Below are 25,849 nucleotides of genomic sequence, written 5' to 3' on the forward strand. Positions count from 1 at the left end.
TGCTTCTCTTATTACAAAAGGAAATAGCCCCTGCAAATGAAACAACCATCCACTATCAAGAGATAGTTATCCTTTACCATTTTTTACACTCCTAAAATCAAGCAATTCATGGTTATGCAATGGTGCCGAACCTTTGAAAATACACTCCAATGTCGGCAGCAACTTTAATTAACATAACGGAGGACCTGTATCGCTCTAGGAAACTCAAGCAACCACCTAACACTTCCACAAAATGAGCTCTGACTATGTGTCTCTTTAGTTTTCAGTTTGCCAAAAGTTGATTTGATGAAAGTTCATTTGAAAAAAGTCAATTTGATGAAAATCAGTTATTGTAATAAAATTTGTGTTTGAATATATTTTTTTAAAAGTCAGTCTGATAAATTGAAAGTTATTTAGATTAATAAAATTTTGTATTTTAAAATGTGCTTTTGAATATGCAATGATAAAAAATGATATTGATTTAAGATAATTTGTAATTTGGCACATTTTATTGGAGTTAAATGTCTTTAATTTGGAATTTCAATTTCTTAGCACATTTTATTACTTGGGTAATTTTTATTCTCATTTTAAAGACTTTAGTTGGTTCAATTACATTAGATTAATTTAGCTTTAGTTACTTTGTGTTTTCAAGAAATTGGAGGGTGAATTTGGTGCTTTGCTCTTTTTTTTAAATCAAATTTTTGACTTTCGAAGGAAGGGAATGAAGAACTGAAAAATGAAGGAAAAAGAAAAAGAGAAGAAGAGAAGAGAATGCAAACAAAAGGAGATCATCTTGCATGAAAATTGTTCATCTTCATCACTTTCTCTTGATTAGAGCTTGGTTGCATGGGTTCATTGTGGAGGATCTTCCATAGCCACCTAAGTTCAAGTAGATAGCAATAGTCTACTATAATGAGCTTCTCTGGAATAGCGAGCGATGAAGCTCAAGAGAACGATGAAACAAGAAACCAAACTCGAGGAAGGAAGAAATGGAGGGACTCGAGTTAGATCTATGACCAAACAATAGAGGAGATAAGGAGGAGAGATGGATGAGAGACTGATGAGATGAGAGAGATGAATGAGCTCTTGGCTAGAAGAGGTGGAGTGACAAAACACGAGCTCGTGCATGACAAGAATGGAAAAAATAATGGAGGGTATCATGGTCAAATATAAAATTAGGTATAAGTTATCAATGCTTAGATGATTCACATTCATGTTTGAAAAGCAATCAGATAGAGCTTTTGAAAATTCACATTTAGCCCATCTTTAAATGTACTTTTCTAAAATGCTTTTGTCCAGAAAAAAATTTTCCTAGATACCATTTCATATCCCAAAAATAATAAAGTCTTTTTAGGATGTGGAATATAATTTTTCCAAATAGTCCCTATTATTCATGTAAGTAGTTGGAAGCTGTGTCTATAAGCTTTTTGCTAATGTGGATTTTATTATACACTTTCCTTGTGTTTAAACATTAAGGACAGCAATGTCATTTTGCTATAAAATTTAATTCCATTTTGGTCCTTAAAGCTTGCAGTGTGATTTCAAATTTTGTTGGTCTTGATTTGAAAATATCTAACTACCATGGTCCCATGATAAAATTCTCCCTATTTTTCCTTCATCACCTTGGATCAAAATTTTTAACTGTTTTGATTTAATATTTTATAAATTTTTTATCATAATTTTTAAATAAAAATATATAAATAAATTTAAACTATTAAAATTTGATCATTACAATTTAAAACTATCAATTATTATTAAAATATTGTGTAAAATGAATTTATATAAATAAATTTAAACTACTAAAATTTGACCATGATAATATAAAACTATCAATCATTATTAAACTATTGTGTAAAATGAATTTTTTTTAACTTGTTTTGTTATAGTTAAAAAACTATTCATTCAAAAATTGTAACAATTTAATTTTTTATGTAAAACTATACTAATGATTTTTATGAAGTATTGAATCATAGTCTTTAAAAATACTAGTTCTGGTGATGGGAAAATAAAGAAAAAATATGAATCAGTTACCGGTGAAGAAAATTTATATAAGTTAAGAATTATTTATTGTCAAGATTTAAATAGATATTTATTAATTTTAATTAGTTTTTTATTAATAATTATTCATTCAATTTTTAATAATAATTTATTTTAAATTAACAATAGTCTATTTAAGTTTAGATTTTGATAACAATTAATTTTTAATTGATATAAATTTTTTTAGTAATTCTTTATTACAATTTTTGCAAAAATAAAAGTGAACAAGAGTGAGGAAAGGGGGCACAGAAGAGGTCCCCCCCCCCCCCCCAAAAAAAAAGTGTCTCCCTCTCCTATATATATGATAACAACTATACTTTCCACTTATCAGTTATCACACCTCCCATCTTTTATAATTTCTTTCTTCATCCTTTAATTCTAGTCCATATTCCTGACTAAGTCCTCCTATCTTTCTTTCCCTGATCCCCCATCAGCAAAAAGTTTTGATGATTTATGTCTTCGAAGCTTGTCAAGTACAAAACATGTCTTAGAAATCAAACAACGTTTATGAACATGCTTACATATTATAAATAATTTTTTTACGAGTCTAGACTCCCTTCAAAATTATTAGTGCAATTAAATTTTTAAAAACTTCACTTCATAATACATTTCTCATTACAATAAATAACTCGAGTCGCTGTATAATAAGCATAATATATACGATTTTAATCTAAATCTAGGGCACTCGTAAAATTTTGCAGACAAAAAATTAAATAAATCGATTAACCAGAGTTTCACCAATCCCCAAACTTTCCCGAAATTAACAGCAACAGTAAATCAATTTCTTATTATTTAAATTTGGTTTTCCTGGAGGATGGGGCGGTCAAGCAGGACACGTGTCCATCTTTTGTGATGCCGACAGTCGCCTTCAGCCTAAACAGTGACCACCAACCAAAGTCATTCAAGTACATTGATTGATGATTTAAAAAACCACGTCCAGTTCGATCTGAAAATTAAATAGGTTACAAAAATATTTCCCCTTTTTTTGAAAATAATATACTACTACATAAATATTGAGATATTAAAAAAATAGTTTTAACTTATTCTACTTTCGTACAACTCATTGATTGATGATTTAAAATTTTTAAAACTAGACTTACACGTATATAATTTTAAAAATTAAAATATAAACAAAATTAGAATAAATGATTAAAAAATATTATTTTAATTCAAAAATGTAGTTTTTCTTGAAAAAATTGTGATTAAAACATATGATTGGGTCAGCTCAGCTGTGAGTCAGGTAAGAGAAAAATACGCACACTTGACAATCCTATATATGCAGCTTAAGGGTCCGTTTGGATTTCAGTTGGGTATAATAGATTATGAAAATAATTGATTAAGTGATAGATTTTAATCATAATTGATTATGTTATAACGCAATGTGTTTGGATACTTTTTTTTAAATTGATTTTAACAGAATTAAAAATATTTAAATAATTTAATCAGAATCAATTTTAATTATATAAATTACTATATAATTTAATTCTTAAATATCAAACATTAATTTTTTGAGAATACAAAATTTAAATTTTATTAAGGAAAAAAAGGAGAGAAGGGAAGAGAGTTTAATTTTATTTTTATTAAATTATGTGCTTTATTTGTAATTTTTTTGTGGGTTTTCTTTTGTAATTTTCTCCAACATTTTTTGATTAACTTCTGGTAAAAGCTCATTCCATCAGCTTCCGAAAAAACGCGCGTAATACGTCAGAATCAATTTTTGTTCTTTTTCAACCGTTTGGGTAATTTCATTTTAAAAATCAATTTCAGGCACAAAAATCGATTTTGAAGACTAACCAAACGGGCACTAAAAAATTATATTATACTGTCATAAGCTAGCGTACTGTTCCACGTTCACCATGCCAGTCGCGAGTCATTTCCAAAATTCCATGGAACAAAAGTCCACGATGCGACCGAGGGCCGAGGGATTAATGGATCAACAATCCAGGCACGAGCAAGACCTTATAAGAAATAATCCTGGACGCGCCATAACTCTCTAAATGCAGTGATTAAAAAAAAACGAGAATCCTTTATTAAAAAAAAAAAAAAAACCAAAAGCAATACAAGACACTTATTTGTGTACTCTGGGGACTGTGGCGTGCCCACCACGTGGTTGTGACCACCATAGTCAATGGAAACAAAATACTTTTTTTTTAAAAAAAAGTGGCGTTAATATAATGACTGGGATTTAAACTATTTTTAGTATGAAATTAAAATGAAAACAAACAGGGCAAATGTTCCTGCTCATTCAATTTCAACTTACTGAAATGCCCCCAGCCCACCATGTCTTTCCAACGGCCAAGATACTCCTCACGCTCGATTTGTTTTCTTGGCCAGCAAAATTTTTCTTATTATTGATTTCATCCACACACATTAACATTAATATATATATATATATATATATTTTTTGTTTACAGTGAAGTTGAATACAATAAAATAGGTTAATTCCTTTACAGACGTGAACATATCCCTATATAATTTTTTTTTGGGTCACACTTTTTATATAATAAGTTCTTCATTCTATACGAAAACTAAATTAATCCCACTTATTCCGCAGGGCAAAAATTCGGAGCTATTTTGCCAAAAGAAACAAATTGGCTGGATGCTGATACCATATGATTTCTAATTATTTTCAAGCTTATAAACTAATGGTTGTTGAACATTTTGTAGAAGTGCACGAATCATCAACATTTATATACAATAACCTAATAATTGTTCATCAAGTATCCACTAAATATATCTAAATTTCCAGTCGTGTTCTAATTTCACTACCACAAAATACCTTATTAGTTGACAAATATCTTTTGCCATACTTGACAGTTCATAATCGTCAAGTAAAGGGCACCATACATTGTATGCCCCTTACTTGATGGTTAACAACCATCAAGTATTGACCTGCAAGTTTGGCTTTTGGTCAATTTTGGAGGCCAGTACATACTTAACAGATATTTGAAATAATTGTCAAATAAACGGTTATTATAAAATAATGGTCAAGTGTTTATAATAAAAAAAATCAAGTCAAAATTGGTGAAAGTTTACATCAAGTATTCACATGTTAAACATAGCTTGAGCCACTTCTTCAAAGACTTATTCTACATGTCCAGCTACATATCGAGCGTAGCAGGCATCTTTGAAATAATGTATGTAAAGAGTTACAATAAATTCAAGTCAATAGCTAACTAAGTAAAGTTGGTTAAAATTTATAATTTACACATGATTAAATTTAATATATACCATGTTAGTTAATGTGGTAGGGCATGGATAATGATATCCTTTATGAACCGCATTAAACAATAATCACAATCATTGCTTTGATCTGACTGGAGCGAATATTGTAAAAAAATTACATATCAATGAAATGGTATAACAGACTATGGTTTCTTAATAAAAAACTTTGCTTTCATGTTGTGTAATTTTAACATTGCCGACAATTTTGATGTATTACAACCAGCATACACTGACATCTTTCCATCACTTTTCAATTTTTCAAATATTTTTAGACAATCCTCAAGGTACTTTGCAATTGTTTTAGCCATCTGTTTGAGACAACTTTCCTCAAGTGTACATGTGTTGAAATCATTAAGAGATGATGCACATCTTTTATTACACTTCTGGCTATAATTAATATCATTCCTTGTCTTGCCACGCATTGTTCAATACTTGTAACTTTGATCTATCTCATTAATCACTAATTGTTCTTTGTAAGTATCTAGATTAACCCGCTTCATAAGGCCGAACTTTAAAGATGGGAAAACAATTCTAGTGGGGTCTTTCACATGTTTAACTACAAACTTAATGAAGTTCATCACCCCATCCCAATATTCATTGAATAAATGATTAATAGCTATTCATTTTTTATCCATAATTTGAAATAGAAATGTGATTAGTAACCCATAGAGATTGGGAGAGTTAGAGAAAGTTAAGGAATCAATTAATGAGTCACCAATCTCAAACATTCGCACGCGTAAATATTTTTCCTCGTTAATCTTGTTAAGAACTTGTGCCTAAACTAATAACTAAACTAGTCTAAAAAGGAAAGAGCTTGTAACTAATAAACTAGCTAATAACTAAACTAATCTAGAAATTCATTTTCATTAATATTATTTTAAATGCTAGCCATTAGAAAAAAATTCAGCAGCATAATGGGTTAAAAATGAGTGTTTTCCTTATTTTTGCCATCTCTTTGTATAAAAATTTAATCTTAAAATTTATAAACTTAATTCAAACACAACCAAGCACAAAAAAACCAAATTACCACTTACCTCACCTCTTTCGTCTTGTTAAATGCTAGCAAATGAAAAAAAATTAGGCAGCATAATAATTTAAAATTCAGTATTTTTGAGACTTTATACCCTCTCTTCATACTAAAATTTAATCCCATAAATTCTAATCTAACTTAATTCATATAAAATCAAGCACAACAACAAACATTTTCACTACAATCATAACAGCAACTACACTAAGTCATTACATACATACTTAATTCATCTCTATTGAAGTAGAATAATTTGAAAAAAAAAATCAAACACCCTCAACCAAGCAACAAACTAACTCAACCAACAATCATAACCCAAATTCACTCAAACAACAAGCACCCATAGACTAACTCACGCCCATAAACACCAAGAATCAAAGCCCATGAGCACCGACCCTCAGTCAAAGCATAGCTCTAACAAATTGAGAAGATTGAGAAATGAAGGCAAAACCCATACTAACCTTAAAGGAAACAAGAAGCAACACGGAAGGGGAGAAGTCAGGAGCATCCACTAGTAACAAACAACGAAAACAAAACCCATGAAGACTATAGAGGATGATAGCAACAACCAATGAGAAAATCAGAGCAAAGAATCATGAACCCAATGGATTTCATGAGCAAAAACTAAGGGGAATGGTTGAATATGGTTTTTGAAAAAGGTCTGAGGGGCTTTGGGAGGCTCTGCTTCTATTTGAGTGAAGTTCAAAATAGCTATAATGGGCATTTTAAAACATAATACTTGACGGTTATTTTAAAGCAACTGTCAAATATATATAACATTTATTTGATGGTTGTTATGAAACAAGTATCACATATTTTTATTTCGTATCTAATATTAAATAATTATCTATTTGACGCTTGTTACTAAATAACCATCAAATATACAATATTAATGCATATATTTGATATTCATTTTATAATAACCATCAAATATTTGTTTATATATTTGATAGTTGTTTTCTAACAATCATCAAGTATTTTTTACTTTTTTATTTGTCATATTTTACAAATAAACAACAACTATGGGACATCTTACTTTGGGATACCTGTGGTAGTGTTTAGACAAGCATGGCATTTCAATATTTCATTGCTTTGAGCCATTAATGCAAAAATTCATGAAAATATGAAATAGGATGAGAAAGGAATGCAAATACGGCCCTTTTGTTTTTGACAGAGAGTGCAAATACGACGAGGCATTGACCAAATCAACTGAATCTCTACGCAGCCAAGACATTTCATGAAAAGTTGCTCTGAAGGCTGCCCTCTTTGTGGGCATCCATGCGACAATAAATGCATCAAGCTAAGGGTTGTGTTCGTTTTAAGAACAGTGCTCGTATCGTTTTCAGTTTTAACGCTACGCACACTGCCAAGAAAAAGTTTACTACTGTTCTCAAATCTCAATCTATACCTCTTCATTCACATGTCGTAAATACATATGAAGTATTGGAACTTTCAAACTATTTCGCAAGCACGTGGAATTTGAATTTAATAAATGTAACTCATTCAATAAATATTTTAATTACATTACAATCATTAAATTTCGTCAATATTTAAAAATTATTAAAATGTATTTTCTTTAAAAAATTTAAAATAACTCTTATGATTAAAACATCAATGATATGTGCTGTTTTTTTAAAAATTTAAATTTAATACTTTCTGAATATCATATTACAAAACTTACATCAGCTATTTGATTAATCATTGCTAAGTGAACTTAAGCCATTTATTGAATTCAAGTCCAAGTAGGAGTCACTCTTTTTGGCCCCTTTTTTTTTTCTATAAATATGCAAAAGACACGGGAGTGTTGAATGACAACTTGTTTGCGTTATTAATTTTAACTTAATTTAAGACACACTTGTCGTCTTTAATTACTATTTCATGGACTACTTGGATAAATTAGAACAGTACTTGTATATAACTTTTGACCTCGTGATTAGAACACCTTTCACTGTGTTGTCCTTAAAAAAAATTTAAAATTTAATACTTTTTGAGTATTATATGACAGAATTTAAAAAAAATAATAAATAAAGACTTTATAAAAATATTAATGTTAAATTGAAAATTTTAATAGTAAAACATGATAGAAGGAGTATTGAAATTCGAGAATATTAGCATTCAAAGACACTAATTTAATATTAATATTCTTACCAGATTTTTATTCAAATTTAAAATCATTTGATTAAACTGTCAATTATCATTACATCAGGTGAGATACTGAATTGATTCATATCACTTATTGGATTAAAACCAAGCAACAGTACTGTCTACTGTCTCTTCTTGATCGTTTTATTTTCTATTTATAGGCACGCAGAGACACAAGAGTGTTGAATGTATAACAACTTATTTGCTTTATTAATTCTAACTTAATTTAACACACACTTGTGGTCTTTAATTAATTACTGTTTTACGGGGTACGGGAATTAACTAAAATAGCAGTTATATATAGCTTAATGACCTGAATTTGATCAGAATGCACTAACATGAGCAATTATAAACACGTGGAGGAGTTTGGTTAGTGCAGGGTGTTGAGTGAAAAGAAGGCAAGTAAAACTTGAATTGAGGAGCAAAAAGTGAAACAAGGCGAGCAGCTGAGTGCAGTGTGGAGTGAAGAGGTGGGCAATGATGAGTGACATGGAAAAGACTAATTAAAAATAAAAGGAATTGGATTTTGGTGGGAATTAAAGAGTGAGTGGGTGTGACGGAGTGAGGAACAACAGCAGGCATGAGACTAGAATCACTGTACGGACTCCATATGGGGAGGCCAATGCACTCACAGGCAGCCATGTCTTCAAAAATCAGCCCTCTCTTCCGCAACATCCGCTTCCTTCCTCTCCCTGACATATCTTCCTCTGTCTACAACTTTGACTAATTATTATAACATCATCCCATCAAATCGCCTTCTTAATCTAAACTACTCCCCTCCATTTTTAAATATAAACAAATTTTACAAATTTTAAAAAAATATTTATCACATTTTTTTCAAAGTGTTTCCTGCAATTAAAGTTAACGTTTATTTTCACTATATAAATTTATTTTATTAATTACATGGATAATGTAATTCACATTTTTAAATTTCAGACATAATTATTATATTCAATTAACTTTCTTAAATAGTGTGGATATATTATTTTCTCTTATATTTGAAAATAAAGAGAGTATGTAAGGGCCTGTTTGATTACAAATTTTCAGAATAGTATTTTGTTTTCTTAAAAAAAAAACTTGTTCAAAGACGTGTTTTTAATTATCTATTCTGAAAAATAAAAATAGTTAAAAGTTGTTCTAAATAACTAAAAAAATTAGGATATCTTTTACATGTTTTACTACTTTTGTTTTGCAAAACTAGAGAAAAGGTAGGAAATATAATACCTCTATCAATGCATATTAAGTTGATAAAATAAATAATTCTTTCACCATTTATTTCACAAATTCAGATTTTATTTTTCAAAATAATGATTCAAAGTATTTATTGTTTCTAAAACTTGTTATAAAAAACTATGCTATATAGTTGTTTCGAGAATATAAAAACAGAAAACAAAAGCAAAGAAGGCTTTAGTATGTTTGTTTAAGTGCTCTGTTAAGTCTAGGACTAGAAGCATGGTTCTAGTGAGCCGTTGGAATTTAATTCATCTAAATTTTAATCTATCTCACACACACATGCTCAAGGGCATTTTGTTTCAATTATTGAGTCGGGTATAGCTTTTAGGTCCTCACTCTATATCTGCTAGACCTTCAACGCTCATCCTCTGTATACATGTAGGGCTTCAACTTAATGAAAATTTCTCCTACTTTCATTTTGCTTGTCGCTCCACTGTTTGGGTTTCTCCTGGCACTGAAAGTAACCCCTGCAAATTCAATCCCTTTCATTTTGTTTTTCAACCTATGCCCACCAATACTTGTTCCTCATTGACGTCTCTGTGAATCATTATTGACCTCTCTCTCCCCACCATTCTTTCCACATAATTTAATTTTATCCTGCCATTTATGTTCCCCCACAGTTATACTCCCTACGTACGCCTAACAATAACGGCCACCATATAATTGTATATTCCACCCTCATTAATTAGACCCATCGCAAGTAATCATTGATTTCTACTGCTTTAGCAAAAATATTATAAGCCTTCCCCCCACGTACACGTCAATTGTCTTTCTCACAGCTTTTGTCCCCCACGGTTTTTCTACATATTATATAACTAGTGGTACTTTTCGTCTCGCTTCATTCAATCTCCTCGCCAATTGGAGTAGATGTTCCAATAATTTCAACATTGACAATAATTGAAAACCTAGCACCTATGACCTACCTCCAGTTATAGCATGGTTATTTTTTTTATTCTCGGAACAACCCACTTTATGATCGATGAATATCTCATCAAGTTGTGTGTGTGTGTGTGTGTGTGTGTGTGGGGGGGGGTATATGCCATTTGTTGCCATTCGGCAAGTGAGGGGTCGTGGCTTTCCCTTTTCTATAAGAAAGATAAATGCATATAGTAATTGAAAACGATGTCTGTGCATGACAGATTAGGAAGTAGAACTCACAGGGCATGCAAGCCTTTCGTCATATCTTTTTAATAAATATATAATAGCAAGGAGAGAGAAAATGAGCGAGGGTGAGAGGATCTTTTTGTATCCTCACTCGCATTGTGTGGTGGACGTATCAAGTTATAAAGTCAAATTAACGAGAGGAAGCGTCGATCTGGAATCTGAGGAAAATGAGATTGTCATTTGGAGCCAGCAAGAAACTGACACGCAAATGCAAATGCAAATGCTTTAATATGCTTTCCGGGTAAATCAATTTGGCTGTCGGGGAATGATTATCTCCCTGCCCACCTCTAATATCTCCTAATTGACCAAACATTTAAAGTTAGACTTGTGTGCGTGACAATCTCTTTTATTATTATTAATCATACTTTTTACAGGATAATCATTCCATTAAGAGAGAGGCAAGTGGGTCTTTCCATCTCATTCATCATGTTACTGACGACGTCTCTGCTTGGGATAATCCACGAGCAAAAACAAACGTTAACTCCTAAATCATTTTCTAACCAATTGAATAAGCAAACCAACAAAAATTACGGACAATGAGAAGACAAGAAGAGAGGTAGACCGCCTCAATGAAGAAACCAACCTGATAGTGGGTAAAGCATATATATTCCCAAATATATCCCTATACAGGAGACTTGCTGGGGTGTTTATTTTTTTTTTAATACCACTTACGTGTTTAATTAAGAATAAAATGGGATGCAGATAGACCAATAAAATTGGTGCAATTCATGAGGATATTTCACTCATAATGGACAAGATCATGTGATTAAATCCCGCTATTGATATAGAGATTTTATTGCCGTGTAATTTACAAGTAATTTTATAAACACTTTTGAATTTTAAGATATATCCCATTTTGATAAATCCTTAAAATTTAATGTACCTAAACTTTTAAATCTCTTGAAAAAAGTGGGATGGAGATAGTGTGCCAAGTTCAAGCCCTCTCGTGGTATTAACACACACACATAATGCACGACTGCACGAGTGGTGGAGAGGTACAAAAGCAGGCGTTACAATAAAAAAAGAATGTAAGGTGGTATATATATAGCTAGGTAGGCGTTTTGGAGGGACCAAGTTGGGCAGAGGGTTTGAAATCTTTTGAAGAAGATACATCATTATAAAAGTTGTGGCTTTTGTGTGTCTGGCTTTTTTTTTTTTTTTCCTTCAATTATTTGACAAGGGGTCTGTCTTTAGACGCTGGATCTGTCCGTGGCGATATGAACAAAAACTCCTGGGAGGGACGCTTTTTCACTGTCCCTGAACATCACTGTCCACCAGGCGATCGCCGTCCCATTCCGGCCACCGATTCATCCATCTTTCTCGTATTTTCTCGCTTCCTCGACGTAGCTGCAAAATAGTTATCAAGACTGACTCTGAAGGGTCATGGTCCTGTGCACAACAACTTTAAGAGAGGAGAAAGCGTTGGAGGATCAGAAAAGTGTATTTTGTCGATTTTATCAGTTTGATGCAAGCGAGGAAGAAAATGTAGGACTGGTTGGCGTTTATTCCCTTAAGGCGGGGTAGATAGAGCCCACTTTTGGGAGCGTTTTGTACACGTATCGAACGAATTTTTGCAGAAGCATGCGGATCCCACGTAGTTGGGGAACTTGATTGATGATTGGTCGACGAGTGCGATCCATGAGAGTTGGGTATATAATTGTATCGTACACGTAGCACACATATACATAAAGAGATGATGCAGATATACATCACGGAAGCACAAAAGGGGAAGGAAGAAGCAGCAACACGACATGACTGCTGTGTTATGATGTCGTTGTAAGCTGTTAGCTTAGTATTTAATTATTTAATTAATTATGAATTATGAACATGGATGGACTGCTGTCGCTTTTCCTTATTTGGCGCCTGTAATACCCACATTCACTCCCATTACGCCTATTTTGCTTCTAAAAAAATCTAACGTCCATCCCATGCACGCAAGTTCTTCATCCCCCCCCCCCTCCAACTTATATGACTTAATTAGGAAACCCGAATCGTCATCATTAGCATTCAGCCAGCCGGTTCTTGGTCAATAATAGACCGACACTATGGACAGAGCATTTAACCACTCACCTTTTAAAATTAAAGCGACCACTCATGAATACTAGAAATACTGATTAAAAAAATAAATTCCGGATGAAGCAAGCAGAGTGAAGTTTGGAAAGACCCCTTGACCTGGTACTCTGAATATGAAATGGAGACTCCGAAACAAAACAGAGCTTAAAGTAATTGAATCCCGTGAACGTCACCCAAAAAGGATTACGACGAATTGGGAATGCTTTAATCAGTTCCTCCTGGATTGGTGGGATATTTAGCGATTGAAATTCAATGAAGCAATTAATGATTAATGAATACTATTATGAGCAATGGAGCGAGTGGCATCGGGCACTGCTCTCATCTTATGCTTACTAGTTTGTCAAGTGCACGTGGTCGCGTAATTCGGACACATTCACGCCATTGTCCCCTCCCCTTCCTCCTCCCAGTCAAAATTCTACACCTTCCATTCTCCGTTCCTTCCTCCTTTTATTTTCCCTCATTCAACATCGTTTAATTAATTTCTTTATTTTAGTTTCATAAAAAAGGGCAGAGCAGCGGTAGAGTTTTTGCCCTCGAAGTGAAACAAAACGTCACTCTCACGTGCAACTCCTTCCTCTCTCTCTTTGCCATTTGCCTTCGCATGACCTTTTTCTTTTAATTTCCAGACTTGGACGGTGGCCCTGCAGTAACCCTCTTCCCCTTCATCATACCGCTCACTTTCTCTTTTCTTTCTTTTACTTTTTTGCGTCTCAGAAATGAAAAATGCCTGTGCCTAACCACAAAAATTTCAAGCTCGTCACATTATACAGGGGTACGGAAATTCATGGCATTGTTTTTCCCCCTTACTTCGAAGCCATTTACAGCACTGAGTCCCAGACAAAAATACACAAAATTAACAGGAGACTAATACGGAGGGAAGCTCTAGAGGGTGTGCTGTGCAGCCCCTCCGCCCAAAAAACCAGAAGGGCTTCACGCACAATATTCAAAACACACAGGAGATCATCGCATCTATTCACAACAACAAGAAACAGGGCACTTAGTTATTCCACAGCTGATTGGCGACATAACCCTCGCAGTCCTCCATGCTCTGTAAGCACGGTGGCTCGTACATCCATCTCTCTTCCGAGTCCATGTACACGAACTCCTTCACCAGTTCCATCGCGTCGTTGCTCGTTTCCAAGTTCGGCAGCTTTATTATCTCGCTCAGTTCCTCCGATTCTGTACCCAAGTCCATTGCCGAGACCAGCGACGACAGCGAAGACGAGGACGAGGATGTCGGCCGGTCGAACTTATCCATCTGTGCAGCTTTCGCCGCCGCCGCCTGCACATCTCGGGGGGAGAGCGAGACGGGACGAGGAAGCAGGTTGACCAGCTCGGGGAAATTGAGAATAGCAGAACTGCCTTTGATGCTCAAAGCGGCCACGTCATGCGCTCTCGCTGCCATTTCGGGCGTCGGAAATGTACCGAGCCATATGCGGGATTTCTTGCGAGGCTCGCGAATTTCAGAGACCCATTTACCCCAATTTCGCATGCGGACCCCGCGATAAACTGGGTGCTTGCTGGAGTCTCGAATTCGTTTCACTTTTCTGGATTCTGGGCTCGCAGCTTTAGCTTGTGAAACAGAGTTTTGGTGAGGCAGGGCTGAAGGAGGAGAGTGTGGCGAGGTCGGGGAAGATGGGAATGAGCTTGAGTTTGAGGTGCTCTCGGTTTCAGAATTCTGGATTCTGCAGTCATAGTAGTTTCCAAAGAACAAGTTTATGACTATATGTTGAGATGCAAGCAGGCTTTGAAGAGAGTCAGGGGAGAAAGAGAGAGTGCGTCAGCAAGTGAAACGGATGAAATTAGCTTCTTGTTCTACTTCTTCACTTGGTATTAGCTGAGGCTTTTTTCCATCACTTCCCAATGAGTGATGTATTACTTATAAAGTCTGATAGAGAGGACCCACAAGAGAAATGGCCAAAAAGGCACCTGCAACTCTACGAGGGTCTAGGGTGCTTCTCTCTTGCCACGCCTGCACTCTTCACCCGCTCTATTCTTTAACCATCCCCAGTTTCACCCACGTTACCCTCCTCTCACTTATCCAATACTTTTTTGTCTCGTTCTCGGCTGTTCTGTTCAGCCCCGTTATCAACTTTCCTCCCTCATCATCATTCTCATTTGCAATCTTAATATCGCACATCTATTACGAAAATATCAGTGGCAGCTGGACACGAAGCAAGTTAATTTGACAAAAGGGCGTGGTTTCATCGACGATGAGTATTTCACTATCTCCACTACTTCCAGGTCTTGATTTGACTAATCTTTGCTCTGATTACGTCATGGGCTATTATTATACAGCTAGCTTTGTACCTTTTGAAATTTGAGGCAACTTCCAAGTGGGGCCACTTCATCTCAGAAGCCAATATTATTATTTAAACATATTCAGGTCATGAGTCAGCCCTCGTTTCCCCATGCGAATCAGCTCATTTTAATCTGTCTTGCTGTTGATGATCGGAATCAACTATTTTTCTTTCTTTCTTCTTCTTCTTCTTTTTTTTTCTATCACAAGAACTTCACAAATCCAATTCGGTAAACCGGTTAAGGAAATAATAAGGGCTCAACCAATGCATGTGACTGCCTTGAAAACAAAATTGGGAGAATGACAAATATATAAATCCTAATAGACTGATTTTATTTAAGATAAATTTCAAGACATTCTCAAATATCATTTAAGTCTCATAAGTCATTAGGAGACCATGTGAGTAATGTTAAAATTACTTAAAAATTCTCATTAATCATGCCCCAAGCTTTGTATTTCACCTTCTCATTTGGATATCTAAATCATTTGTATACCTAAATAAAATTCCTTCACAATCCCATAAACATGAGCACAGAGAGAAGAGGAGAAAGATCAAGAGAAAATTCTATTATACTTGATCGCACACAATGAGAGATTGAGGGAGATGTGGATATTGTTGGTAAAAGTAAAGGACACTGATGATGCCAAACTTCATCACATCTTAACGTATTTTGCTAAATTATAACATAGTTCATGAAGTGTTAAAAATGGACAAAATTAATGAGTTTAGATTAGTTTAATTTGCTTTCGAGCTTATTTTGTTTTTGTTCTCGGTAGAATTCACCTTTGGTTCATTAATAGAAGGATGTATTCAATTAAATGGTTCTAGATACTAGAAAACGTATCGTAATAATGAGTTTCTTTGAGTTTGGAGGTTTGCTTATTATTGTACATCTTATTGGCCTTGATAAATTGATGAAAGATTTATTTCACTGACTTGCTTTTTTTTAAATTTTCTCGCATACTAGTGGATTTTTATAATATGCGCTACAATCATATAAGCTATTTTCTATTTTATGTTTTTGACTTTATTTGGACTTAGCTCAAAAATAATTGGATCAATTTCAAGAAATTGCAACTAAAGTTATTGTTTTTAAGAATATAAGATAATTCCAACAGACATGTAACTACTTCTTTGTAATTTGTAACTTCATTTTAGTAATGTTTGTAGTTGAAGTTTTTATTTTCTTAAGAACAAAAATTGAATCTTGCAAATTATTGGATCATTCTCTTCAATTTGCAACTTTTTGTAGTAACATTAGCAACTACATATAGCTTGTATAATTTTTAAGAAGGAAAATTGAACCTTACAAATTATTTGATCATTTTTTGAAATTTGCAACTAATATTCTACAATTTGCAATTTCACATAGTAACATTTACAATTAGACCTTTTATATTTAAAAAGAAAAATTGAATCTCACAAATTATTGAATCTTTTTTAAGAATTTACAGTTATTACTTTATAATTTATAACTTTGTGTAACATTTGCAACGAAAGTTACTATGATAAATAGTGTAACATATATCAAAGTTGATTAATTTGAATTTTTTCATGGCACTTTTTATTGAAATTATTGCCAGTTATAGTTGTAAGTGGCATCTTTCTTGTGGCAATCAATCAATACTCTTGGAAACTATATTTGCCTTGCTTACCCAAGGGAGTAAAATAGCTTGGAGAAATCACACCTCTGTCAACATCTATCATTTGTCAACACAAATCAAACATATGGTAGAGAAGAAGTTGATAAATTTTAATAATATGAAAATGATGTTTTTGAGTGAATGTGTTATGGTGGCTAGTAAACCATAAGAGGAAACAAATTAAAATCAAATGAACTTCCTGCTTCTATTGTGGCTATTACCTAATCAACAAGGTAGGGAAAAATCCAAATGAAGTTTAATGATGTTTCTATGTGCTGTAATTAATCAAACTAATGGCTTGTACCAATGATTTTCATATGTTTTTCTTGAATTTGCTACTTAAAATTCTTTAATTTGCAAGTGATGTTCCCTTATTTGCTTTAGAATAGAAAGTTTAACACGGAAATTTAACATAATAAATGAACTGGTCTAGGATTTGCAATTACTTTTCTCAAATTTGCAACTTATAGTTTTTGAATTTGCAAGTAATATTCCCACTTTTAATTTGGAATCATGATTTTAACATTGAAGTTTGAATTAAAAAATGACTTGATTAAATATAAGGATTTAGAATTACCACTCCATATTTAGAAATTCAAAATTAATTTGCAAGCAATGTTCCCATTTTTCACTTGGTTAGTGTTAGATATTTGCAGTTGCTACTCCTTAATTTGCAATTTAGTGTTTTCACATTTGCCAGTAGTATTCCTTTTTTTTTAATTGGAATCGTAAGTTTGATATAAAAGTTCAAGAGAAATGACTTGATTAATTTTAGAGATTTGCAACTCAGATTTCTTTAATCTGTAAGTAACATTATCATATTTTTTATTCATAACTAAAAGTTTAACATAGCTTTAGGATGGGAAATGAATGACTTAGTCTTAGGATTGTAATTTCTACTCCTAATTTGCAAGCTTTGCTCCAAATTTTGTGACTTTATGTAATTTAATATGTAAATAGCATTACTTTTTTTTTTTGAGCAAAATAATAGCATTTCCCCTTTCAACACACAACTTAACATTGAATTTTACCCGAACAAATTATATGTTTTAGAAAATAAGATTTGAAACTAGGGATTTGGGAGCGAGTACAACTTGTAAACTTGCAGCTTCACATATCATGATTTATAACTCTATTTCGCGGTTTTAATTAAAAAAACATGATTTTAACCTTGAATTTTACTCTGAAAAATTTATAATTGTTACACCTTATTTATAGTTTTAATTGCAAATTAATACTCTAAACAGTTGCAAATAAGAGAATATTAGTTGCAAATCCTCATTAGCTCTGTTTCTTAAAACCATGTTAGTCATAATGCCATTTTTATAATACGAAGTTTATGATTAGGAAAAAAAGCAAATCAAGGGTAATAAATTGGCAGATGAGGAAGACCTACAAACTCCAATGCATTGACTTTTTTGTTAATATAGCAGGGAAAATTAGTTGTAAATTTAAGAAGTAAAGTTATAAATTTAGAATATGAAGCTGTAAATTCTTAGAAATTAGAAAATAGTAACATGTTTCATTTCAAATTTAATTACTAAGCTTTGCGTTCCTCAATAAAATAACAAAAACTAGTTGCAGACTCATGAAATCAGGATTGTAAATCCCTAAGAGTAAGAAAATGATGACAGGTTTAATTTTAAGTTTAATTACAAAGCTTTGCATTTCTCAATAAAAAAAAAGGAAAAACTAATTGCAAATTCATGAAGCCCAAATTACAAATTTAGGACATGAAGTTGCGAATTCAAGTGAGAAAATAATAATATTCTATTTCAAATTTAATCTCTCATATTTTGCAACTTAATCTTCTTGATTTGCAGCTTTATATCCAAATTTTATTTACAAACATCATGAGGAACTATTTAATGAATTATATTTTAGGACTCTTCTTTGGTTTACAACACCACATAGCTTGAGTTTTATGATATTATTTGTTCTACTTCGGGGATTTGCAATTTATGCTCTCTCATTTGCAACTCTATCAACCTTAATTTGCAACTTAGCCTCTTAGATTTGAGATCTGTAACTATATACAATTTTATATTGGTCATAATATCACTTTCATTATAGAAAAATCTAGCACCATTTGCATAATTGCATCCAATGCAGATGCTTAGAGAACTGTTAATCATCGCTATAAAGCATAGCTAGGCGGCACCAAACGCATGGCAGCACAGGGGATAAACCTGAACCTTGAAGAGCACCTAACTTTCTCTTCTATAGACTTTAAATGAAAACAAACAAGCTACTTCAGTATGAAGGATAATCAAATAGCAAGAGCAATGGATTGAGGTTGGCTCGAAAATTCAAATTGGGCTTCCTATATAAGACGTGAATGGAGATGAAAGAATGTACATAGGATTTTAAGAAGTCTTGTCCTCCTCCTCCCCTGTATGATGAAACCATGTATCATAGATGATGGTGGTAGCTGAGTTTTCTACCAGCAATATATACCAACTTAAAATTTTTACTGAAATCCCCATTCTTCTAGGCATTATTCTGGACATTTTCTTCACGGTAACCTTGAAACGATGGTGGTGAACTTTTAAATACACTCACCCGTTGTCTGGCCAAACCGGTCTTTAATGATAGTGAAAGAAGAGTCAAGGATGCTTAGATGTTGATAAAGCTTCTATGTTTTCTTCATCAATGCCTGCTCACAAAATCACAACTTTGAAATAGATAGGGAGAGATCACCAAAGCCAAAGAAACAAGATCTGAACACAATAACTGGAAGAAAAATTAAATGAAAGTTAAAATAAAAAGGTAGAAGATAGCAAACCCTCCACTATATCTCGTCGCCCTGCTTCACCTCTAAATCACTCTTCCGTATCTAGTTGTTGAAATCCCCAAATCGTTAATGTTTGACTTAGCTAGATGTTCTATGCGAGATTATTCAAATCATTTGTTGATTAACATATAATTATTTAAGGATACATGAGACTTTACTGATAATTAAAAAACTCTTGGGATTTATCTTGAATTAGTTTGATTCTTTGGGACCTATCAGTCATTGTTTCCAAAATTGTAGGAGGGGCCAGCAATGATTTAGGTTTTTGGACCATTCTTTCATATCTTGCCACTTACGAGTCTCACCAGAACTAGTAACTTAGGCGGTGGTTTCTGGGAGACTAGTTGTAAGCAACAGCATACGTACAAGCGCGAATCAGGTGATTTTTTTTGTTTTTGGCGCTTTTCGTGTATCGCGCGTTGAACAGTGAACGGTAGGGCAAGGAGAAGAAGGAAAATTAAAAAGTGAGGCGTGCTTGAATGAACGAAGCTACGTAGCATTGCTATGTATTCTTGTTTTTGTTAAAACGCGTAATTACTGTACAAGACCTAAAAGCCACATGGACGATGGCAATCACATCAAAGGAGGGGCAGGAGGCACAGGGGGTTCCAACTTTGGTGTTGCCACGTGGTGTGTAGGAACAGCGATTTAACTATAATAAATAGACAAAGCCCACATCTCAAAGTGATGTCTCTGTATCGTATTTACCAAAAGGGACCCTCTTCCTGTTAAGATCTGACACATAGCCAATACAAGTAGCTTCGGTACCAATTATTTGGGCATGTGTGATACACGTACAAGATCAAATCAGGTCGCAAATGGTGCTCATTCAGGCTTTGGTCGTGACGTTCAAATTTCCAAACATATGAAGAGCGGTGTTTTGTGAATATATGGATGGGCTGGTTGGGGTCGATGGAAACGTGTTTGGACCCATTTAGTGACTTTAATATACAGGTGTTACGAGAATAATGAAAACAAGTTTCATGTTACGTCTTTATCCAAAAAAAAAAAAAAGTTTCATGTTACGCCAGTTATGTAAGAGACGCTGAAAACCATTGCATCTCTTGAGTGTTACCCAGCACAGCAGCTAAGTTTTCAAAAATTTTAATAAACCTCATGTTGGAATGTAAAACTATCTAAAATTAAAGTATACTCAAATTTCATAAAGGCTTTATTGTTTATTGATAATAACTGTTATGATAGTTATCCTCTCTCCGTGATTATTAAGAATATCAGATATTTTATCATAAGAGATTGAGTGGTTATTTTTAACAATGTCTATAGAAAAGCCCATAAATGCTTTGATTTACCAACCCATAAGATATCTAATGAAGATTATGATGTTTTTATTTTCGACAACCCGCGCCTATAAAAACCTCATGACTTTAGACATGATAGAACCTTAGTTTCTTTACACGGTTATCCCATGATAGTCTACTCAAAAAAAAAAAAAATAAAATAAAATTTGCATTCTCGAGATTGCTTGAATGAGAGTAATGAGGAATACACCACCCGTGACACAAATTTTTTATTTTAATAAATAAAAAGTAATGCATCATTGTGGTCATTAGAAGATATGAAAGAACATAAACTAGTGGGATAAATCAGATCAAAACCAATACATCACCATAACGCCAATGATTCAGTTCTGTCGATGTCTCCCCCCCCCCCCCCAAATGGCCAGCTTCTTTGTCTATCTGGTTCCAGCTTTTTACTGCAGAAACTAGACATGCGACGTTACATTCTGGTGTACATATAGCTCATAATAAGCTCTCACTGCTGCATGAAAATGCAATCTTGTGCAACATTAAATTCAAGTTATGAACCCATCCGCAACAATATATTCCTCTCACAATTCAAGCTGCACCACATTCTAATACAACAGACAAGTTCCTTTGAATTTATCTTGGATAGTATCAGCTAGAATGCTGGCATCAACCTGTGTCTCTGACAAACCTCATCATGAACACCTTCTCAAGCTTTCCGTTGATACAGAAATATGAATGAATCAGTCACTTCTCCATTCAACTGCTAGAATACTTAAACCCAGTCTCACGCTCAAAACATTTATATAGTATTCTCATGACATGCTTGACAAGTATGAAAAATAAGAGAGTGAAAATGGATAACATGCTGCGAATTTTACTAACTTTAAGGCATGCCAAGCTAAGACCTTCCCGAGACACATACCAGTTTACTTGCTTTGTCGGAAAGTGAAAGAGGAACTTTCGCCAGACACGTTCCTCTCAGAAGCCAACTTGGTATGTGCTTTGCAAAGTGCATGTCTTATTCTCATGCGCATGCAAATCCATTTTTTAATATCTCGGCTTGAACCATGTAGGGAAGAGTACCCGAATAAATGAGAAGCTCTATCACTGCTAAAGAGTTAGCCGCAGGTGTTGAGAATCAATTAATTGTCAATCTCATGGGACAGAAGTAAATAAGAGAGGAATTTAGTATCTCCTTTATTGTTTCAGTGAGTTAAAAACTTAAAGAATGTCTTAATCTAACAATTGTTAGGTTGTCTGACAACACTTCGTTCTTTTCCCCCCAGTTAAATAACGGAGTCCAATGAGGCAATGCTCCACACAGCTCATGACTTTGTGTGGCTTTCCTTCCTACCCTTTTTTTCTTTTAGAACTCAAAATGAAATCGTCGTCGTCATCACTCTCAGCGGCAATTCTTTTCTTCGCTTTTACATCACCGTTCTTTGATGCCCGTTGCTGCTTCTGTGAGCTCTCCGGTTTACTCGATGGCTTTGATGGCTTAGCAGGAGTTCCCAACCGATTCTCCTTTTGCTTCCTCTGTTTCTTCTCAAATGCTTTCTTCGCTCGTTCAGGAGACAATAATCCATGTTCCATTAACCTGCAAGTTGAGGTCTATATGCCTTAGCTAGTAGTTTTTTTACCAACGAACAATTATTTCTCTACACAGAAAAAGCAGTAAATAGCAGCAAAAAGTGGCATGAGCTCCACTGGCGTGTGAATCCAGGTATTATCAGAGTGAAGGCTTCACCATATCGCCTGCACTCAAGTTCTGAAACTGTCTTTCTGCATGATGGATCACCACTCTATGTTTCGATATATATAAAGGTTTCACATTTGAGTCAAATTGAAGTCTTCTCCATGGCTGGGGAACATGCAACTCTATAATTATCGGTAGTCCCAGTCAAATGTGAACAGGTGTAGGAGAAAAAGAACCACATCTTGTAAAGACCAGAAATAGTGTAAGAAACCAAGCTAGTAGAACATGAATAGCAACAGCAAGTGCAACCAGATGTTGAGTTTTCCCTCTTAAGAAAATTTTCATCAACTGCCACATCTTTTGCAAATGCACATTTAGAGCAAAATCTATCACAAAATTCTATGCTGCAAATATTCCTTTCTATGTTGTTGAAGCATTTATTTGTGATGGCCATTTTTTTTTTTTTTGTGAATTACAAGAGGCGAGACGAGGCTTGAAAATAAAACTAAACTAAACTAAGGACATATCAAGAGCATATTGCTCCACAGTTTGTGATGGCCTTTGTACAGAGGCGAAGTATCACTCCCCAATCTACATGTGAACTGTGACAAAGGAAAAAGAAAGTGACCAAAAAAGGCCATCTCTTAGGACCTGAAGAGGTAGTCTCATGGACCACAATGAATTTATTGATCAACCAAAAGGCTCCTGTCTTTTAGAATTCCTTGGCTTTCACAGAGGCAAAAATTAAAAGAAAATACCAGTATCTAAATAAGAAAATACTAGAGATGTTGGCAGGTCTCATCATAGCCCATACCAATAGAGGAAAAAATTATCAAGCTAACCGAAGTAGATGAAATGGCGGATGAAAATATAAAGTATATTAATTTGAGACAAATAATTCTTCAGTGAAAAATTGACTGAGGATTGTGTTTAACAACTAGAAGGTCGGAATTCAGAAATCAGTGAGAAGGAATTAGAAGTCAAGAACTGATAAGCTAGTGGCTGTGCTTCATGCCTATTGGTTACAGTATATAGAATTTAAAAAGAAAAGAAAAGAGAAGCTTCTTGCTATATCTCTAGAGCCAGGAGGTCTCGTTTCTTAGTTAACTAAATGCAGAGGTCATTCCACAGAAATGTCAAACTTTCTTCATTTACAAGGGGGGGGGGTGTCAGTCTTTTTGAGCTTAACGATGTATGCTGGCAATTACGCTAGCCTGGTTTATCATCACAAGGCCATAATGCAAATTCTGCTCTGGTGACTTGATAATTTATGAAGAGGTTCACGCACAGGCTGCCAATGTTGGGGGCTTTTGTTTAGAGATGCAAAAGCAGACACTAGCAGCTGTTATTATTAAGATCACAACTCAAGAGTAATACAATTCTTTTGGAAAAGCAAGAAGAGTGATTGACATGAAGTATTAATCATTAATTTGTTTAATTAAAACTGAGCATTTGAAACTCACCAAAATTCCGCCATTTCACTTGTTGGTATCTGTTTCGACAAGGACTCGTAGAATATTCTCAGGGGTTCTTTCTGTCATCAAGAACATGAAAAACCACAAGGATGAGCAGGAGTGAATCGACATACATAGACATTGAGTTGTAAATTGAGGAATTGAAGGGGATGGGTCGAGAACCTCTTCGGGAGGATCATGTTTCTGGCCAGGTAAACTGTAGACTTTCTTCTCTCTCACTTTGGTAGTAGCTGTCTTCGCTGCTGTTTTTGATGAAGATGATGTCGTTTTCAATTTAACCTTCACATTATTTTTGGAAAAGATTATTTAGCTCCATGACCATCCTAATTGAATTGAACACAGTTGAGGCATAAAAAAGAGAGGATTCATGGTACAAAAACTAAAGTTAAGTCCGTGGAAGACAGTTCAAATGCAAGTTCTAGAAAATCATCGCCTATCATTTCCACAATCAAGAAGTTCTGAACCCCACTTTCTCAAGAAGCACAACACCAAACAGCTTACCAATCATTCTAAATCCCATCAGTGAACCAAAATAAGCTAATCAATTTAGAAGCCCACAAATTCAAACGACCCAGATAAAATTCAATCAAACAACACCAACCATGGGGCCGAAAGTATACCAAACGAATCCGCAGAACAGAAAAGCTCCGAACCTGAAGAATAATACCTCAGATTTCGTGACAGTGACGGATTTCATCTTTGAATCAGGTGGGTGCTTGCTGGAGCTGTCAATCTTCCTCTTGTTAGATGAAGAATCGATCTTCCCCTTTGAAGAACCATCCTGGGCACTTGACTTCACCTTCACCGCAGTGCTTTTGGTATCTGTAGCCATACACGCCGTTGTCCTCCCTCTTACCGATTAATTGTTATAGATCCGACCGACCTCCCGCCTTGCTTGGCCCTTTCATTGAGAAATCTTCATCAGCTGTGTCTTTCTGGGCTGCCTCTCAGGGAATTAATTCCTATTCCGTAAAGTTCAACCATAAAAATATCATTTTTCTTTTCTTTTTGTTTACAGTAAAGTTTAAAAGTAAAAGAAAACAAGGTCAGGTCAGAAAAGTTTTGCCGGTTAATGTTTGTTTAACTGCCATTTTCTCGGGTGACGGATTAACCCATGGCTCTGGTCATGCACTTGATCGCATAGGATTGGAGCCTGGTGTAGAAAGACGTGTATGCCCTGGTAATAAGTGCGAACTAATCTCAAGATCATGATTGAATAAAGCCTAAATCGGTCTTTGTGTTGCTAGTTATCCCATCGAAGAAGATGCGACCGAACGTGTTTTCCTTTTTCTACTCCTTTCAGGAATGGTCGCGTCAAGATGAAGGATTGATTTTGGGCTCTGACGTAATCGGACGGTGGAAATTGAAAGAACAGATATCTTTCGGGTGGGGGACATTTCCTTCAAAGTTATTTTCAGTTCTCACGCACTTTCACGCAAATCGGAATACGTGTTCCGCTTTCGTGATTGGAGCTCACAGCTCACAGCTCTAACGGTGTTACCTACTCTCAGCCCTTCACGCTGATTTATGTGCTTTCCATCTCCGTTTTCATTTGCGGAAAACTATCAATTTTTACTTATTTTTTTATATAAATAAAATTATTTATTTCAATAGATATTTATTACATTTTTTAAATCACTTATTATAATTTATATTAAAAAAAGAATTATTACATATTTATATTAATTAATATAGGATATTTTAATTTAATCATTTTATTTTTAAATATAATCATTATGGTTAACTAATCTTTTTTTAGCTATCTGCTACAATTTTTTCTTTTATATATAAAA

At 34.1% G+C, this 25,849-nt stretch overlaps 2 protein-coding genes across 2 annotated transcripts; both read right to left on the reverse strand.

Moving 5' to 3' along the window:
* Window positions 1–13,614: 13,614 nt before the first annotated feature.
* Window positions 13,615–14,660, reverse strand: LOC129294642 (dehydration-responsive element-binding protein 3-like; the record flags this gene model as incomplete). The annotated part of the gene is made up of 1 exon (XM_054933089.1): window positions 13,615–14,660. A coding segment is annotated over one exon (783 nt), but the record flags the coding sequence as incomplete, so codon positions are not given.
* A 7,398-nt stretch (window positions 14,661–22,058) lies between these two features.
* Window positions 22,059–25,015, reverse strand: LOC129294761 (uncharacterized). Its single transcript, XM_054933244.1, has 4 exons — window positions 24,724–25,015; window positions 24,219–24,335; window positions 24,045–24,115; window positions 22,059–22,482 (listed from the first exon to the last, which is right to left on the reverse strand). Exons 1-4 carry the CDS (start codon window positions 24,886–24,888, stop codon window positions 22,236–22,238), a joined length of 600 nt encoding a protein of 199 aa, XP_054789219.1. The 5' UTR covers window positions 24,889–25,015; the 3' UTR covers window positions 22,059–22,235.
* Between the last annotated feature and the right edge of the window lie 834 nt (window positions 25,016–25,849).

This window comes from Prosopis cineraria, unplaced genomic scaffold (assembly GCF_029017545.1).
Source record: "Prosopis cineraria cultivar Desert tree isolate PC_DT_omini unplaced genomic scaffold, ASM2901754v1 PC15, whole genome shotgun sequence".
Lineage (NCBI taxonomy): Eukaryota > Viridiplantae > Streptophyta > Magnoliopsida > Fabales > Fabaceae > Prosopis > Prosopis cineraria.